At 62.8% G+C, this 18,658-nt stretch overlaps 4 protein-coding genes across 4 annotated transcripts; 1 reads left to right on the top strand and 3 right to left on the bottom strand.

Annotated features, from left to right (window-relative positions):
- Window positions 1-823: 823 nt before the first annotated feature.
- Window positions 824-5,263, bottom strand: SLC11A1 (solute carrier family 11 member 1; the record flags this gene model as incomplete). The annotated part of the gene is made up of 15 exons (XM_079539227.1): window positions 824-934; window positions 1,023-1,176; window positions 1,379-1,452; window positions 1,518-1,667; window positions 2,052-2,171; window positions 2,318-2,407; window positions 2,563-2,721; window positions 2,840-2,995; window positions 3,068-3,135; window positions 3,240-3,310; window positions 3,420-3,526; window positions 3,853-3,972; window positions 4,057-4,179; window positions 4,801-4,925; window positions 5,224-5,263. The coding sequence occupies 15 exons, from the start codon at window positions 5,261-5,263 to the stop codon at window positions 824-826; spliced, it is 1,668 nt and encodes a 555-aa protein (XP_079395353.1).
- An 806-nt stretch (window positions 5,264-6,069) lies between these two features.
- Window positions 6,070-7,968, bottom strand: CATIP (ciliogenesis associated TTC17 interacting protein; the record flags this gene model as incomplete). The annotated part of the gene is made up of 8 exons (XM_079539226.1): window positions 6,070-6,309; window positions 6,475-6,637; window positions 6,718-6,842; window positions 6,917-7,087; window positions 7,179-7,265; window positions 7,486-7,541; window positions 7,649-7,849; window positions 7,935-7,968. 8 exons carry the CDS (start codon window positions 7,966-7,968, stop codon window positions 6,070-6,072), a joined length of 1,077 nt encoding a protein of 358 aa, XP_079395352.1.
- Window positions 7,969-9,036: 1,068 nt separating this feature from the next.
- Window positions 9,037-11,719, bottom strand: PNKD (PNKD metallo-beta-lactamase domain containing; the record flags this gene model as incomplete). Its single annotated transcript, XM_079539297.1, has 9 exons — window positions 9,037-9,210; window positions 9,293-9,408; window positions 9,486-9,572; window positions 9,694-9,857; window positions 10,009-10,101; window positions 10,307-10,365; window positions 10,529-10,641; window positions 10,739-10,854; window positions 11,559-11,719. The coding sequence occupies 9 exons, from the start codon at window positions 11,717-11,719 to the stop codon at window positions 9,037-9,039; spliced, it is 1,083 nt and encodes a 360-aa protein (XP_079395423.1).
- A 3,297-nt stretch (window positions 11,720-15,016) lies between these two features.
- Window positions 15,017-17,076, top strand: TMBIM1 (transmembrane BAX inhibitor motif containing 1; the record flags this gene model as incomplete). The annotated part of the gene is made up of 11 exons (XM_079539353.1): window positions 15,017-15,227; window positions 15,351-15,445; window positions 15,533-15,597; window positions 15,720-15,773; window positions 15,867-15,917; window positions 16,128-16,167; window positions 16,316-16,353; window positions 16,437-16,524; window positions 16,605-16,700; window positions 16,785-16,838; window positions 16,933-17,076. 11 exons carry the CDS (start codon window positions 15,017-15,019, stop codon window positions 17,074-17,076), a joined length of 936 nt encoding a protein of 311 aa, XP_079395479.1.
- Between the last annotated feature and the right edge of the window lie 1,582 nt (window positions 17,077-18,658).

Raw genomic sequence — 18,658 nt, 5'->3', positions numbered from 1 at the left:
GGGGGGGGAGGCACCGCCCCACCCGCTCTGCCATCGCCCTTTTAAGGAAGGGGAAATTCTTCACATAAACAAGCGCGGTGCCCGGGGTGGGGGGGGGGGGAACTTTACCCGAGGGAGCTTTGGCGGGTGGGTCGGGGGGGGAGTGGGGGGAGGCAGGCGGCTGGACCCCCAAATAGCTCCCGCCCCTCAGTTAGTGTCATTTGGGAAGGGGGGACTTTGGGGTGGAGGGCGGGGGGGGGGGGGGCAGCCCGTCGGAGGGGGGGGGGGGGCCTTGAAACAGCCAGGGAGCGTCTCGCAAGTGCGGGCCGCGGCGGGGGGCGCAGCGCTGCGGGACCCCCCCGCCCCAACACAGAGAGGCGGAGGGTGCGTTACAAACGTCAATTTATCGGCCCCGACCCCCCCATCCCGCGCCGGAGCCCCTTTGGAGAACAGCCCCGGGCCCGTGCGGGGACAGCCAACGGGCGTCGCCACGTTTGGGACGGGGGGGGGGGGGGGGGGGGGGGGAGGGACGGGACACGCACCAGGGCTGGGTCTGCAGGCAGCGAAACGGGCGGAGCGGGCTCCCCCCGGGCTGTCCCTGCGGTGCGCGGCGGTAATTAGCGGTCCCGGCGGTAATTAGAGGAGCCTCCGCTTCCCGGCGCTAATGAGCAGGGGAGGGCCCATCCCGCTCGTCCCCCTGCCCCCCAGCACCACCCAAGGAGAGGCTTTTGCAGAACCCTCCGAGGTCTGTTAACCCCTGCCGTGCTGGGGGCGTTTCCCTAGAAAGCATCGCCCCCCGGGGCTTGGTGTGGCAGCAGGGCGCTGCTGTGCGGGACGGAGCCCGTCACTGCGGCCCTGCCGCCCCCGGCCCGTCCATGGTGAGATCGAAGCTGAACCGGTTGTAGCGTCCCCTGGACAGGAACCGCGCTCCGTGCGCGATGCTGCACGTCCAGAGCTGAAGGCGAAGAGGGCACTCGTTGGAGGCACCGCGGCTGTAGTTGAGTCAACATCCCCACGCACCCCCAGCCACCCTTTGCCCTTACCAGGTAGGCGACAAAGGCCACGTAAGCCACCAGCAGCAGCCCCAGGGGAATGAGGTAGCCCAGGCCCCGCAGCGTGGGCAGGAAATCCACCACGAAGTACACATTGATGGCACAGACCAACCCCGTAATGAGGGACATCAGCACCTTCCCCAGGCTGCAAGTAGCAGATGGGTATGGGCACCAGAGCTCTGCGCTACCCATCCTGGTAAGCAGGGCGGCAAGAGCCCTAATAGAGGGGTTGTGCGGCCCATAGCCACACTTCACCCCGCTCTGGGGCCACCGGGGTTGCTGAGGACAAGGAGGTGTTCCCCCTCCCCTCCCCTCCCCCCCCCCCCCCCACGCACCCCAGCACTCACAGACCATTGGCGAAGTCATGCATGAGCGGGCGCAGGCTGGTGAAGGTGAGGACAGGCAGCACGGCGAAGGGCAGCTGGAATTGGGTCAGGGTGAGGGGGGCACAGTGGGGACGGGGGCCCGGCTGTGCCCACCCCTCACCAGGATGCTCTGCAGCACGTTAAGCAGGTCATTCATGCCCGTCAGCTGGCTTATGTCCCTAAAGGCAGCCACGAAGAGGGTGGGCAGGATAGCCAGGGAGCGAGTGAACAGTACCCGGGTGAAGCGGGACCAGCGCATCTGCAGGAAGCCCTGGGGGTGAGGGGAAAGATGTGCCATCAGCCCTTGGCGTGCTCCCAAAATTCTGTACAGACGTGTTCCCCCCGCCCCCCCCCCCCCCTCCCCAACTCCGTAGTGCTCAGTTCCTGCAGGGCTGCAGGGCCCCGCTAGATGTCAGCCCCTGCTCGTTAAGCGAACAGCTCGTTAGGGAAGGAGGGCCTCACATGAGGGGCTCACGGGGAGGTGATTGCCGAGTGGCAGCAATGGGTGGGCGCTGACCCCATCCCGGCTCTCAGGGAGTCCAAGTCTGCCCAGAAGAAATCTCCCTGACAAATGCCCCTGTTGGGGTCGGGCTGCCCGTTGGACCCCTGCCCAGAGCCCACCCTTGAGTTACCTCTCCCTGTGTTCCCCTCTCACCTCCATGACAAATTGTCCTGCGTAGGTGCCTGTCATGGTGGAGCTCTGCCCTGCTGCCAGGATCCCCACGGCCCAGATGTAGAGCGCTGCAGCCCCAAAATAGCAGCCCAGGATGACACCCTGCGTGGCAACACTCTGATGGGGATCCCAAAGTATTCCCCCTTGGCATAGTGAGGGGTTGGATTTGGGAGACTGGAGGCAGCATGGTGCCCCCAAAACAGCCACCAAGGCTAGCTGGCCATGGAATGCAGCCCAGTGCCACTCACTCCCTGATAGATATCCACAGAGACCGTCTCATTGTTGATGGGGAAGATGCTGGCATAGTGACTGACACTGCTGTTGACGCACTTGTTATGCTGCAAAACATGGTGAGCATGAGCGTGGCATGGCTATGAATCCAACTCTCCACCCAGTCCAGCCCTCCACCCATCCATCCATCCATCCATGGCCAAGGAGCTCACCTGCCCCTCTCCACCCCTGGTGCAGCTGCCACCTCCCTGGAGAGACTCACCACATCCTCATTGCGCTGGTGGTAGAAAGCCTCTCCAAAGACAGCCATGACGAAGAGGTTGATGAGGAAGGAGACGAAGAGAGCGAGGCAGGACTCAGTCAGGAAGTACATGTTGGCCTCCTTTACCTCCTCCTTCTTGGAGCGGTCAATCGCCCGGGTCTGGGCACGGCAGGTAATGTGCTCCATGGGGATCCATTACAGCCCCCCATGGGGAAGCCATTCACCCCATTCTACCACATCTCTGCAGTGGGGAACTTGTCCCCTGGTCCCTTCTCACCTTCACCAAGGAGGAGTGCAGGAAGATGTTATGGGGCATGATGATGGCACCAACGATGCCCACAGCCTGGAGCAGCTCCTCTCGCCCACAGCCCGGGCAGTAGGGCAGGAAAATTCCCTTCAGCACCTCTGTCTGCGCTGGCCTCACCACCACGTACTGGGAAGGGGCTCTGTGAGCTGCCCCGCCCCAGCAGCTCATTTGAATCATTACAGGCTGGGGGGCCTTTACCTCATAGCCAAAGGTCAGAGCCATGATGGTGATGAGGAGGCCAAAGAAAGCCTCCAGCTTACGGAGCCCTGCAGAAGGAAGAGATGAGGAATGACACACTGGTGCCTGCACCTCTGCAGTGACATCTCAGGGTCTGGATGAGTGGCCCCCATCCCAGTGCCCCTGCACTCACCATACTTGTCAAGGAAGAGGAAGAAGAGGGTGTCTGTGATGGTAATGAGAACCCCACCCCAGAGCGGGATGCTATGGGACAGGAGAGCAGGGATGTCAGCCAGGTTGGTGGAGCATTGGGGTGGGCTGCGTCCCTCACTGGGGTGCAGATGGGACCTGGCAGCACCCTGCAGGTAGTTACCGTCCGGCTGAGAGCAGGCTGAAGGCAATGGCCGTCCCAATCACCTCCTGCATGTCTGAGCCGATGATGGCGATCTCCATCATGAGCCACAGCAGCACACGGGGCACCTGGAGGGGATGGGGATGCATGGCGACATGCTTGAGCCCTGCGGGGACCCGGCCCTGGGATGCTTGGGATAGGGGTGATGGGTAGAGGGTGCATGAGGGGGCTGCAGAGTGCAGTGAGAGGGAGAGTGCAGATCAGACGGGCAGGACGCAACTTGCAGCCGCTTCTGATGCTGGGACTCAGGCGTCCTCACGTGGGATTGGAGTGAGTATAGCTGTCTCCGTGCCAGGCAGTGGGGTGCGTGGGGCCAGAGGGGGTCACTGGGGCTGGGGGAGCGGTGGGAGAAAAAGGGCTCCTCACCCACGCTGTGATCCCCCTGGGTGCTCACCGTGGGGTAATAGAGGTAGCAGATCTCTGCCAGGTCCTTCCCCGTCACCACGCCCAGGCGGATGGCCAACCTCTGGCACAGCAGTCCCAGCACTGTGGCCCACAGCAGCACCCACAGCAGCTGGGGGGGCAGGAGAAGGGCAGCACGGGTTGGTGGTGGGCAGCACCCCGCACCCAGTGGGGTCACCAGCAGCCTGGGGCTCACCTTAAAGCCGGCCACGGCCCCGCACTGCAGGTCTGACTCCACGTTGCCTGGGTCCAGGTAGGCGATGCTCATCAGGAAGCCAGGGCCAGTGAAAGCCCACAGCTTCCTGAAGCTGAAGCCGGGCTGCAATGGGGTGGCAGGTCACAGTGGGATGGGGCAAGTCCTGTGGGGTCTGGTTGTTCCCATTCAGAACTGGTGGCTCTCAGTTGGGCTACTGGTCGCCTATTTCTGTGGAGCCCTGCACTGCCACATGGGCACATGTTGTGCATGGAAGGCATTTCTCTCTCCTCCAACTCCCTTGCCTTGCCCTTCTCCACTGGGGTGGACAGCGAGACCCCAGTGATGTTTGGGCATGGGATTGGATTGAAATTTGTTGCAGCGCAGATGGAGCTGCCACCCTCCTTGTGCCGTTAACAGCATCTTGTGCAATCACACTCCAGTGAGCTGCTTTCACAACTCCATTCCTTCCCCTTCTCCCTTCCTCTCTCAGGCAACAGCTGGGGCTGGAGGGGCCCCAGGCTGCTGGGGAGGGCCATGGGACTCGGCCACCCCCTGGGACAGGAGATGGGGTGGCCCTCAGAGCGGGGCATCCCTGCCCTGTGCCTTGGTTTTCCCTTTGGGAAAGCTTCAAGTGTGGGCTGCAATTACTCTGCTGGAGCTGGGGCCGTGGACATCAAGGTTCCCAGGGCATATCCTAGACGTGTCCCTTGTAGTACTCGACTCAGTATCCCCAGCTGCACCTACCGCGCTGCCTCTGGGGATGCTGATGAGCTCATCCAGGTAGGTCTGAGCACGGGGAACAGGGTGATGCGGGGGGACAGGGATGTTGCTGGGGTCCGTTTGGCCTCGGTTCAGGGACCCAGTGATGCCTGGGAGAGAAGGAAGAGGACGAGGGGAGGAAAAGCAGGAGGGCATGTAGCAGCTCACTGCATATAAGAACAACGCCAGGTCCCAGCTTTATCCCAGAGACATCCTCCCAGGGAATGGCCCCACAGCTCCAGGGGGCTTGCAGCCACTGGGGCCAGCAGTGGTGGCCCGAAGCAGCCAGATGCCACCTCCAGCACAAGTGTCTGTCAAAGCCCTCTCCCCAGGCCACCCGTCACCAGCCCCAGTGCCACAATGAGTGGGTGCAGAGGGTATGATGTACCCAGCCAAGATGGGACTCACCTGGCTCTAGTGATGCCGTAGCAGGGCTGGATCCAGACATGGTGCTGGGGAACCCCTACCTCCGGGTGCTGCACCCAGTGCACAGCTCTTATAGCTCCCAGCCCCCCCTCCTCCGGGAAAGCGGAGGAGGAGGAGGAGAAGGAGGAAGTGCTCCTTCCCTGCTTGCCACAAACCTAGGCTGGGAAAAGGCCTCCCAAGGGGCTGGGTCTCAGTTCCCCACCTGAGCATGGCGCAAAGCAACCTCCCTTTCATCTGGAAACATGTATCCAAGGGTGGGCATTGTGCCCATGTGTCACCCCCACAGCACGTGTCAGGGTCCTGCTGCTTAGAGCAGGGAACACGGGCAGTTTCCCACAATGGAGGAGTTGCTGACCCTGTCGAAGTGGGAGAAAGGCCAAAGGAGTGGGAGTGAGAAGGAAGCAGCATGCATTTCACAGGCACGTGAGCAGGGCAAAATGCACCCCAGGCTTGGAGAAGGTGGTCCAGAGAGTGCTGGGTGCTGGGGTGGAAGACACTCTCACCCAGAAGTCTGGGGAGCTCAGTGTTGGTGTGAATCAGGCTGCACCTCACAAAGTCCCCGGGGCTGTGGAGGGACCCTGGGGTGACACCCCTAGGGGACACATGGAGTGGTGGCAGGGCACAGGGCTCTGCCACATGGTAAGCCCTAGGCACTCCATATCCCAAGGGAAGACTTTTTTTTTTTTTTTTTTTTTGGGGGGGGGGGAAGGTGGGAAATAAGCCCTAAACAGTCATGAGGGGCTCGTAGACAGCTCAGCCTCCCAGCCCTCCCCATGCCTCAGTTTCCCCAAATCACACGAGAGAACTGCAGGAGCACTGCTGATACCTTTAATCCCCCTGAGCCAGGGAACTGGGATAGGGGATGCTGCAGAAAGGGCTGGGGGATACGGAGGAGGCAAAGCTGGGCCCAGGGGGCTGGTGGCGGGCAAAGGGAGCAAAGAATTCTGCAGCAAAGAGGATGGGGTCAGGGGGCTGGCGGAGCAGCAGGGCCTGCAGGAAGTCAGCCAGCAGTGCAAAGAGCTCAGGATGCTGCTGAATGTAGGTGCTATGGGATGCTCGCAGCTCCTCCTGTAGGGTTGAGGACAGGGTTGTCCCCGTGCCAAGCTGGTGGGGAGCCTGGGTCCTTCCCTGCCTTTGCAGAGGGTTTGGAGGTGCTATGCCTCTTCCCAGGGGGAATCCTGCTGAAGAGCAGCATAATCTCATGTCTCTCATCCCCAAGCCCCCCCCCCTCACCTTCCTGTCCAAGAACCAGGAGCACAGCTGGGCATCCTCCTCCCAGTCCAGCAGCTGCTTTGGGAAGAGAGGCTGGGACTCTGCACCCATGCCGCTGAGAGCAGGTGCATCCTGCAGCACAGCAACCACCGGGCACCCCACCTGCACCCGCCGAGCCAAATGCCTGCAGAAGGGCATCAACGCTGAGCTCCTCCATCCTGATGCCAACACCCAAATCTGCCTCACCCCAGGCCGGCACCGTACCCGCTGGGGAGGAGGCTGTAGTGCCACACCATCGGAATGCCCTGGGCAGCATGCAGGGCTCTCTCCACCACCAACACTTCCGCCTGTGCTGAGCCCACCGGCTGCTGCCGCATGCCCAGGGAGCGCTGTAGGGACACAAAATCACTCTGTGCCCACCTGTCATCCTCGTGTCAGCCACCCGTGCCCCCCAGGGTCTCACATAGGTGGTGGTGCAGAGGTGGCCCTCCTTGTCGATGGCCGGGAAGGTGATGCTGGGGGGCACGGCACGGCGGCACGCCAGCACCCGCAGCAGCAGCAGACTGGCAGCCTCCCCCAGCAGCCCCTCCAGCGAGCCCCAGCTGTAGGAGAACACCTGGTGCTGTGGGTCTGCCTGCAGGGACAGCCCAAGGCACACCCTGGAGAATCCATCCCAATTGCTCTCCAGGTAGGAGGGAAGGGTGGGAGGAGGTGGGGGATATCACCTCTCCCTCCCGGGTGGTGACAGTGACGGTCATTCCATGCGGGTGCTGTACCATGTGGATCTTCCTCTCCATGGGGTGTGCTCCAAACTGTGGGGGGAACAGAGCCACCCAACATCCCTCTCAGTTGGTGCAGGGGGAGAGGGACACCAGGGTGCCATAAACAGGTTCACTGTGGGAAAATCCCCATCCCCACTGCCACCCAGGGCAGGGGACTAGCCTGGAGGGATGGCTCAGGTGCATAGGCAGGGGCACTGCTTCAGAACAGAGAGACTAAGGGGACATGCCACCACCACGGCTGCCTGCTTACCTCCAAGCGCTCATGCTGCTCCTGCTCCAGCGTCTCCAGCTGCATAGACACATAGCCTGTGGGAGCAGAGCTCTGTGCACCCTGGGACAGGGACACCACTGCCCCCAAGATACCATCCCACCCAGTGGGATGGTGACATCCCACTCCAGTGCTCCCAGCTCACCTGTGAGCCTGCAGGAATATGGCACGCCATCCAGCAGCCCCTGGGAGCCGGCCTGGAGCAGGAGGCAGCTCCTCACCCGCTGGCCCTCCTGCTCATAGGGTGCATGTCGGGCTGTCACCCAGAGATGTCCCTGCGGCTGTCCCCCCGCTTCCACCAGTGCCAGCGTCTCAGCGAACAGGCAGCGCTCCAGCTCCTCTGGCCCTGCGCAGGGATGGTCACTGAGCGGCCTCCAAGGTGCTACTCCCCTTGAGGTCACTGCATCCCAGGGAGAGGGGCTGGCACCCACCGATGCGGTTCAGGAACTTAGCAGCTGCCTGCATGGGGATGGAGTCTTCTGATGGGAGACAGCAGTGCTGAGGGGGTCCTCCTGAGAGCCTTCCCCCCCCCCCAGTCTCCACCCTGGAGAGGAGCAGCAGGCAGCGCTGCGGAGCAGCACCCCCAGTGCACCCCCCCCGGAACCCCATGGAAGAACACAGCCTTCACCCCTTTCCTTCCCCCCCCCCCCCCCCCCCAAGTGCTGCGGTTCCCCCAGACACCTCTCAAATTGCAGCAGCCCCCTCCCCAAATCCTCACCCCCTGCCCCATATAAGTCCGGGGTCTTCTCCCCCCAAACTCCCCCTTCCCACCAACACTCGGGTTGCCCTCCTCCTCCCCTAAGCCTCAGACCTGCACCCGTCTACCCGAGCTTCCATCCCCTCCCCTTACAACGCTGGCAGCCGTTGGCATAGGAACGGCCCAACCCCACCTCTTAAAGTGGCCACAACCTCACAGCAATGAATAGCTTTTTTGGGAGGTGGGGGCAAAGGGGTACTCCCCCGGACACAGAAAAAAGTGGTTGAGTGGGAAAAGATTCGATTTAGACTTTTATTTGGGGGAGTGTACAGGGGTTTCCAGTCCTCAGTACAGAAGTACTACCTGCACACCCCCAGCACTGTGCCCCCCATCCCAGTGTATGGGGGGTGGATAAGGACACGGGGGGAGCCCCAGGGCAATGGTGGGCACCCAGGCTTCCTCCCTGCCCCTCCACCCCCAAAGGGAGACACAGTAATGAGGGGGAAGGGGAATTCCCTGAGCACTGGGGGTAAATTGGGGTCTCCCATAAAACAAGGGGGAGGGAAATAAGGAGAGCCCTTAGTGCTGTTTCTACAGCCCCAGAAATGGGGCAGGGGGGTCACAGACCCCCAGAGAAGGGATCGTGTGGAAAAGGGGGTCAGGGAAAGGGACCACCTATGAGGTGCACACATGGGGTGTGTGTATGGGGGGGGGGGGGTCCATCCTTTCCCTGTATCTCCCAGCAGGACTAAGGAGGAGGGGAATTCACAGCAGAAAATCACATAGTCCAGAAGACCCCCCATGTCCAGAGGGGGGTCACGAGGTGGGGAGGGTCACTAGGTGGCCTTGTAGAGATCCTTCCTCCTGCGCACCTCCCGCAGGACGCGGGCTCGGAAGGCATCATGGTGCTCCCCGCTGCCCCGCTGCAGCCCCAGCGCCTCGTGCAGCTCCCGGCGGTGCGTGCGCAGGAAGGGGTTGTAGGTCCGCTCCTCGCCCAACGTCGAGGGGCACTGCGGGGTGGAGGACAGCGCTCAGCCACATCATCCTCCCTACAGTCACAAATAGGGCCGTGGGAGGGGGGGGGGTCCTCACCGTGCTCTTCTTCTCCTGCCGCTGCTGAGTGGCCCAGAGCAGCTTCTGCTCCAGCGCGGGGTTGTCCAGCTCCAGCAGGCGGGCGAAGCTCAGGCACTCCAGTGCATACTCGTGGCCTGGGGGCAGCACCTCAGCATCACCCCAGAGCGATGGAAAGGGGCAATCTGGGGGCTTTAGGGTAGGGGATGCTCACCCGGCCACAGCAGCGTGTCCTCTCCCAAGCCCATGGCTGCATCTAGGGAGGCCAGCATGGTTTCGGGGGAGCCCTCAAACAGTCTTCCTGCGGCCAAACACACAGCCACCATCACCGGGGGAGGGAGGTTCAATTGGGGGGTCCCCTCCTGCAGCCCTTCAGGACTTCAATGCCCAACATTTAGACAACATGAAATCACTGCACTCACCGCAGCCAGCCAGGAAGAGCAGGTCCCCGGAGAACAGGCAGGGGGGGCCCCCGAAGGGCCCTGCATCCAGCACAAAGGCCATGTGCCCCACGGTGTGGCCTGGTGTGGCCAGTGCCTCAAAAGTCAGGCAGCCCACGCTCAGCTTCTCCCTGTCCCCAATGGGGCTGTGCCAGCAGGGAGGGGGGGAGCGCGGTCACAAATACCCAAAATACCCAGCACTCCCAAAACAGCCCCCACAGGGTTCATAGCATGCCAAGGTGCTGGCACGGGGGGGAGGGAGACCCAAATAGATGGAAGGATGACTGCGGCACTTACTGGGTGAGCTCGGGGATGGCATCGACAGCACTGCCATACACCTTGCAGGAGCTGTGCTGCTGGAGCAGCACTGCGTTCCCTCCGCTGTGGTCCCTGCAGGTGAGCAGGTCAGTGCATCCCCAGTACAGGTTAGGTATGGGGGCACACCATCTCAGCAACACTTGGAGCTGAGGGGGCTCATAGCCTGCCAACCCCAGCTGCCCCACTCCCACAGAAGCAGGCTTTGCTCTGGGATCCCCACCCCAGCAAGCGTCCCCAGCACCTCTAATCACTCTCAAACCCCCCAGTACTCCCTTACCAGTGTTTGTGTGTACAGAGTATAGCCTCCAGCACCACCCCCTCCTCTTCAATGGCAGCCTGGCAGGACAGAAATTTGGGAGCACGTGTATGGGGGGAACACTGCTCCCTGCTCCCTGACACCCCGCCCTGTGCACTGTAGGTTACAGATTAGGGGCAGATATGCTCCCCACTCCCAGGACACCACAGTACAGCACTGGAAGTGGGGGGGAGGAAATCCCACCTGCACAGCCAGTGGGTCAGAGGGGTCGACCACGGCTGCACGGCCAGAGTCTGTGTCGATGACCAGGTAGCTGTAGTTATTGGAGAGCACGGGGATGGGCACGATTTTCACCCCTGAAAAGGACACACAGACAGACAGACAGACATCAGGGTACAATGGGAGCAAGGCTGAAGCCCCCTGCCCAAAATGGGGATGAAGCTCAGAACTCACCATGGAAGCCAAGTGGTTGGGACACCGAATGGCCGTGGGGGAAGCGCTCGCGGGCCTTCTTCACCTGCCGCTTGTAGAAGAGGAAGCCGAGGCGTGTGCGGGCGTACAGGCTGTACCTGTGGGGGGCACAGGGAGCCCCCATGGGGGGATTTAAAACACATCTCTTCCTCACAGCCCTGTATACCCTCTGCAAAAGTCCTGGTCCCACCATCTATCCCCAGCTGTGAGCACAGCCCTGATCTGAGGTCGATCCCACGCTGAGAGCTGCAATGGACACTGGGTTCTGGAATCGGGAGGAACACACAGCACTGTTGGGTAACGAGGAGGGCAAAACAGAAGGGGCTGCAGAAAAGGGAAGTGAGAAGCACTCCCGTTCACATGCCACGTAAGACCAACAGGCTCTGGGGTAGCTTTCTATTTATACAAGAGGATTTCAGGGCTGGGGACAGATGCCACGAAGGACGTGAGATGCTCGAACCTACATCTTTACCCCATTCTCATCCGCAGGGCATCGTCCAGGGCACTACACCGTGCACCTGCTCATCCTCGTAAGGGCACGGTGGGGGATGCGCCTGGAAAAACGGTGGTGGGTGGAGACCGACACCCGCGGGCCGGCACTGCTCGGTGGAGCGAGGGCAGAACAAAGGGGAGCAGCGGGGGCGGCCCCGCACCTTCAACCTTTGCGCTCCCCCCGACGGCGGCGATTCCGGCGCTCCCGCCCGCAGCCTTCCGTTGGGGGAGCCCCGCGGATCCCCACTCGGACGGCCGGGAGAGCCGACCCTTCTGTGCGAGGCCACCCCCACGGCCCGCCGGCACTCACCCCAGGCGGAAAAGCAGCGGCCCGGCGAGTGCCATGAGCGCGGCGGAGGCGCGGCGGGCGATGCGGCGCACAGCCGGACAGCGGCCCAGCCAGGCGGCGACCACCAGCCCGCACGCAGCGGCCTCAGCCGCCACCGCCGCCCGACAGCGCGGCCCCGCCATGCCCCTCGCCCGCCCCCGCGGGGCCCCGCCCCCCCTCGACAGCCAATAGGGGAGCGGCGTGACTTCGGGCCACGCCCCCTCACAGTTCCGGCCACGCCCCCTCACAGTTCCCGCCACCCCACGCGCCCCCTGCCGGAGGGTTTCCCCCTGTTAGACGTCAGTCACGGGGAAGGGGGACCCCTGCGAATGACGTCAGCGCCGCGGTGGGGGTCCCCCGTGGGGGGACCGCGCTGCCCCGCGGAGCCCGGCCGGACTGCGGCACGGTGGGGCGTCCCCGCGCTGCAGCCACTGCCCCGTGGGGGCTGCGGGACGCTCGGTCCGGCACCGTCACCCTACCGCTCTGGACCCGCACCGACTGCTGTGTGGAGGAGCCGCCGCACGAGGGCGCGGCGCCGAGGGGCGGCCCCGAGGCGGAGCAGCTGCCGTCCGTCCCTCCGGACCCGCCCCGGCCGCCCCGTCCCGGCCTGTCCCGTCCCGCCCCGGCCGAGTTGCAGCCCCGCGGAGCAGCGCGCAGCAGGTAGGGGAGGCCCGACACCCCCAGCTCTGTCCCTGCGCGAGGTAGTGGCGTGAGTGGGGTCGTGGGGAGCGGGAGGGGCAGAGACGGAGTCCCCCGGGTCCCCTCGAGAGTCCCCCAGCTCGGGCGGGGTCTCCCAGCTCTCCCAAACCACTTCCGGTCCCCTATCTGTCTGCCCACCCCGCCGATGCCCCCCAGCCCAAGCCCACTCTGTTAACCCACCTTACCATCCCCCCGGATCTTTTCCAGACCCTCCTCTCCTCCCCCCCTTCTCTGCTTATTTCCTCCCCTCCCTCTTTGCCTTCCAAATCCCCGACGTCACCCCGCCTGCCCCCCTCTCGCCCTTGGAACCCCCCAGCACTACCTCTATGCCCCCTCTGCCTTTCCCGGTGTCCTAGGAGGTGGGTGGGTGTCCCACGGACTGGAGAGGACCCGTCTAGGGACTGGAGGTGCTGTCCCCGAGCCGCGGTGACACGCCGTGGTTCCGTGGGATTGATTGCTGCGACGTGTGGCCCTTGGCCCTTATCCACCGCCTTCCTCTGAGCTTCCCGGAATGGCTGGGAATCTGCTTGGATGGGGTGGGGGGTTGGGCTGGGGGGAGCATCCCTGTGTTCCCCCATCCTTGTCCCCAGTGCTCTGCTCAGGGGTTCTGTGCCTGTGTCCCACCCCAGCCATGGTGTCCCCATCACTGGGTGGGAAGGGCCTGCCAGTGCGTTGCGAGGCAACCTGTGGCTTCAGCTGAACGGGGGCAAAGTCCCAGTCTGCTTGGCACAGGGACAGCAGTGGGAGGGGGTTCCCTGGGGGACTGTGCTGTGATACCCTGCTATTGGGAGGGGTGTCCCACGAAAAGCCTGGTGCTGGACAAGGATATGGGGTGGTATGGGGTAGGCACTGTAGGGCATGAAGCTGGCTCTCTGCATAGGGACACCTGGGTCGCAGCGGATTGGGGACAGGAGGTGACAGCTGGCATACACACTTGGCACCCCTGGGATGGGACGGATAGGGCTGCGGGGCTGAGACCCTGCAAACTCGTGCCATGGGTGAGCTGAGCTGGGCAGCAAGCCTGGAGGCATAGGGGCATCCATGCTGTGCTGTGCTGTACCGAGCTGTGCCGTGCTGTACTGTGCCGTGCCAGGCTGTGCCAAACTGCTGTAATTTTCCAAGTTCTTCTAGGAAGGCAGAGCCCTTCCACGGCTGATCCACTCTGGGAAAGCCCCAGAGAAAGTGGGGAGTGCTGGTATCCTGCCCTGCTAGGTGCTGTGTGGAGCACCCCGTCTCCATTGTGTTGAGGTCCCCCCCTGGCTGCCTGCCACTTATCAGTGCTGAGTCACGGTACCAGGCAGAGCTGTGGGGACCGGGTGGTGGCCACAGGGTCACTGAGCTAGCTGGGGTGGCCTGGCTGGTGACCACAGGTTTCGATGCCCTGTTCTGAAAGAGGAAATGGATCATGCGTTGGGGTTCTGTGCCCAGAGATGGATTCTGCCATAAGTGCCACGGGGAAGTGACCCCGTGAGGTGCGTACATCCCATGGGGCAGGCTTCTGGGGGAGGGGGGATGGTGGGGTTGAGTGCTGCTGGGTGTGGCTGGGACCCGTTGGGCTGGTTTCTTGTCTCTGCTGAGGCTGTGCCTGGGCATTGCTCCGGTTGGAGGCATTCACTCGGGCTCGGTCTCATGGCCACACTGAAGTAGTGGGGGCTGCTGGGTGCGGGGTGGGTGACCAAGGGCTGCCAGCAGGCACTGAGTGGTTTAGGAGAAACTGAGGAGTGTTGAAAGCGAAACTTTGGAGACCACGTGGATGGGTTATTTTCGGCACTACCATCACCATGATGGGAAACATGACGGCATGGCTGTGGGGCAGGCAACCACCCCCGCTGGGATGGATGGACGAACGGACATTGAGCATTCCCCCTGTGTGCCCCCCCATCCCATCCCACCCGGCACAGCACTGGCACAATGCTGCAGGAAGCTCCCAGTCCCACCCAGTTCCCTTGGGGCTAAGTCCTGCTCACATCACTGCTGGTGCTGTGGGGGGGCAGGGGATGAGGGCGGGGGGGTTCCCTGCCAGCGCCACGGGTGTGGGGCAGTGGCCTGGCAACAGCTCCTGGCAGCGCCATTGTTTTCCTGGCCTCGGTGTTCCTGCCTTTCTCCTCCTTCTCTGCCTCCTGCTCTGGGGGAGTCAGCCCAGCGCTGGCCCTGCTCCCAGCACAGCTGCTTGGCGGCTGCTGGGGGATCTGCAAGGGGAGCTCAGTGCAGGGTCCCAGTCTCCCCACCTCTGCAGTCGTACCTGATGGGGGTTGGCACCGTCCCTGGTCCCAGCACTGCGGTGGCATGTGCTGATCCACAGCCCCGTGCCCAACTCTGAGCCTCACCAGTGTTTGTGGGGAGCAAAACAGAATTTCTGCCCATTGCATGGTGACTGGGGGGACACCCGGGTTGCTGACCCCAGTGATGGCAGGGCCAGCTGCAAAGGTCAGGTCCCCAGCGTACCTTGAGTCACCGCGTGGCTGTGCCCTGCCCGCAGCCACTGCCTGACATCACACCAGGGACTCAGAACATGGGAATGTAGGTGGCCCTGGGCTTTAAGTGACCTGGTCACCGTGCTTCCCAGACCTCATTAAAGAGAGGTCACTATTAAAGAGCGGTGTTTCTCCTGCACTCGATGCAGGGCACATCATGATGACTGTCCCCTGCGTCCCAAGTGTTCCTCATCATCAGGGAATACGGGCCAGGTGACATCCTCTGTTCTCCCTTCCAGGTGCCCAGCAGGACAGCTCGCAGCTGGCATGGCGCAGCCCAGCGCACCCCCCCCGTACGACGACAAGAACCCCCTCTACCCCCCCAGTGCCTACCCCCAGCCCTCCCACTATGCTGGAGGGTACCCACAGCCAGGGGGGTACCCTGCACCTGCGGGCTATGCAGCACCAGGAGGGTATGGGACACCAGGAGGGTACCCACAGCCAGGGATGGCTATGCCCACCATGCCCATGCGCTTTGGTAAGCTGGGGAGCTATGTTTTGGGGTGGGAGCATGGGTTCTGGGGGCTCCCACTCTGTTCTGGGGAGGGTGTCCTCTGGTGTGCTGTCACATGGGATGAGCTGTGGTGACCTTCCCTGGCAGGTGATAACTATGGAGGTGAGGGTATGGGAGGCAGTTCCCCCATCCAGTCGGCTGACTGGGATGACAGAAAAGTACGGCACACCTTTATCCGCAAGGTGAGTCTGGGGCATCCCTTGGGGGGTTGGGGGCACGGGTTGGTGGCAGCGGGCTGAATGCTGACTGCCTGCTGCCACCTCCCACAGGTCTATGCCATCATCTCCGTGCAGCTGCTGGTGACGGTGGGGATCATCGCGATGTTCACCTTTGTGTGAGTGAGGCGGTGATGGGGGGGGCTCACCCCAGGGTCAGGGGGGAGCATTTTGGTGCTGGGCGTGGGGGAACACTGGGGGAGCGCGTGCCAACCTCATGCCTATCCCTGCCACCCCACAGCTCACCTGTCCGCTCCTTTGTCCAGAGGAATGCTGCCATCTACTACTCCTCATAGTGAGTACGGGGGGTCCCTGTCACCCTCTGGGTGAATGTCAGTCCTCCCAATACAACCGGGTCCCTTGGGCTGAGCTTTCTGTCTCTCTGCAGTGCTGTCTTCCTGGTGACCTACCTGGTGCTGGTCTGCTGCCAGGGCCCCCGGTGAGTGCTAGGGACAATGGAGGGGACACGGCTATCTGGGGGTCCCCTGGGCTTTGAGGGATGGGGACACTGCACAGGTACGGTGCCAGGGAACCGTAATCCAGGGAACCCCACCTGGGGTAGTCCCTGTGGAAGGTGAGACAGGGCTTGGCAACATGAGGACATGGACACTAATACCATCTCACTGCTCTTCAACTCTCTCATCCCCAGGAGACGCTTCCCTTGGAACATCATTCTGCTGAGCATCTTTGTGAGTAGGGGGCCATGGGTTCGGGGCTGGGGGGTGACAGCACAGACATGTCCCACAGAAGGGACAGTCCCTGCTGAAGAGGCTTGTGGGGCTGGCAATCAATCTGCCCCTGCTTTGCCATCACTGACTCAGGCCTTCTGTCCTGCAGACCTTGGCCATGGGCTTCATGACAGGGACCATTGCCAGGTACCCAGTAGGGCTCTGGGAGGGTTGGAGGGGAGGGTCCCTTGCCATGCCTGTGGTGACATTGCTGTCTACTCTGCCCTCAGCACGTACCGGACTAATGCTGTCCTCATCGCCATGCTCATCACCGCCATTGTGGCCATCATTGTCACCATTTTCTGCTTCCAGACCAAGGTGAGGAGGGGGTGTGCCCTGGGGTGGGGATGGGGACATGGGAGTGCCCTCCTGTGACACTTCCTACCCCCCTCCCCCAGGTTGACTTTACGTCATGTCCGGGGCTCTTCTGTGTGTTGGGCATCGTGGTCATGGTGACAGGGATCGTCACAGTCATCGTTCTCTCCTTCAAATATGTGAGTAGGGGGCTGCTGGGGGCTGCCTTCCTCTGAAGACAGAGGGTGGAATGGCTCATGTCCCCATGTTCCCTCCCCATGCAGGTGCCCTGGCTCCACATGCTGTATGCAGCCATTGGGGCTATTGCTTTCACCCTGGTGAGTTGGTGCTCCCCTTCCTTGCCCCATGCTGGGGAGCCCCTGGGGGGATGCAGGGCTCCTCCACCTGACCCCCCCATGTCTCTGCCCCCAGTTCCTGGCCTATGACACGCAGCTGGTGCTGGGCAACAGGAAGAACACGCTGAGCCCTGAGGAGTACATCTATGGAGCCCTCACCATCTACACTGACATTGTCTACATCTTCACTTTCCTCCTGCAGATTGTGGGCCGAGATTGAGCCCCTGCTTGGGACCCCTTACCCCCTCCTCAAAATGCTTCTTTCTCTTTCCTCCATTGGCCAAGCTACTCCTCTCCCAGCCCCCCAGTCACCAGCCAGGCTCCTGGTATCCCCAGTTGGGATACTGCTGGCTACCACGGCTGCAGCCCCTCTGCCATCCAGTTGTCCCCATGAGGCCACTCACTGCCCCAGAGCTCCAAGGCACCAGGACCAGGGATGACACTGGGGCTGTCCCCATGGGTGGGACGGCCAGAGGTGCTCCCAGCATGGGGGGGTGCTCTGCTCGCTTGTAAATAGGCTTTGAAGCTGGTACCTGTGTACAGTTCTGCCTGGTGTCCTCAGTGCTTCAGCACCCCTTGATTGTGGCCTGCTGGAGGAGAAGGGTTCCCTGTGTCCCACACTTGGGCCCTGAGGCTCTCTGGCCCAGGGGGATTGCCAGCAGCCAATGGGACAGTGCTGGGCTCTGCCTGGGGCCCGGGCTCCATTTAGTGCCTTAAATGCAGCGTTGGCCTTTGCCCTGGGCACAGCTAGGCCTGGTAGGCCTCAGGCCCCATTGGTCTCTCTGCAGGCCTGGCCTTGGGCCACGCTCAATTGTTACACATGCTCAATAAAACACTTTAATTTTCCAGATGGCCCCAGTTTGATTCAGGTGGGGCCCTGTACTGGGTGTGGGTGGAGGTGTCCCTGGGTCAGTCCTGTGGTGCTGGCTGGGTCCCAGCTATGCACCCCGGCGGTACCGCTCCGTCTCGTAGTCGCCCACATTGGCTCCTAGCATCTTGCGGCGGATATGGAGCTGCTCCAGGCGGTTCTTGTCCACCTCTCTCTTCACCAGGAGGAAGAGGATGATGCCGCAGGGCAAACCGATGGCCCTGGGGACAAGTAGGGGACAGAGCCGTGTCACCACGTGCCCCCTGGTGCTGAGCCTCCCACACCCAACCACGTGCCTCCGCACTCACCAGGCCACCCCCACCGGCTTCATGGGGTTCTTGCCCTTCTTCCGCGTGGGGATGTACTCCACCCCCTCGGGGAGCTGCCCCGCTGGCTCTGGTGACCTCGGTGGCGCGGGTGGCCCCGCAGGCCGGTGGCAGCTCTGTCGTCCCTGAGCCCCCCGCCCGGCCACTGCCAGGAGCCCTGTAAGGAGAGAGGGCTCAGGAAGGTGTGGCACGGGGAGGAAACACGTCGCCCTTGCTGCCCCGACCCCTGCCCGACCCGCACCCCTGCCCCGGCTGGGCGGGCGTGACCAAAAGATGGGCGGGGCAAGCAGAAGGGGGCGTGGCTTAGCGAAGGGAAGGGCGTGGGTTCTGCTGCTACTCTCGTGCGCCGGGTGTGGCTGAGACCCTGCGGCACCGGGGGCTGCCCTGGACGCTGTAAGCCGCGGAGAGTCGCGGCGTGGTACACCCAGCCCGCCGCCCGCCCGCTGCTCGTCTTTACCGCGCAGTCCGCCGAGGGCCGCCGCCATGCTGGACCGTGCCGGACTCCCGCGGCCCCGCTGCATGCCGGGAGGTGCGGTCCGCCGTGCTGGAGCGGCCGGCGGATGGCGCTGCAGGGGAGGAATAAAAAACTGCATTTCCCAGAGTGCGCC

This window comes from Tetrao urogallus, assembly GCF_951394365.1.
Source record: "Tetrao urogallus genome assembly, chromosome: 8".
NCBI classification, from domain to species: domain Eukaryota; kingdom Metazoa; phylum Chordata; class Aves; order Galliformes; family Phasianidae; genus Tetrao; species Tetrao urogallus.
This window is presented reverse-complemented; position numbering and strand designations above follow the sequence as displayed.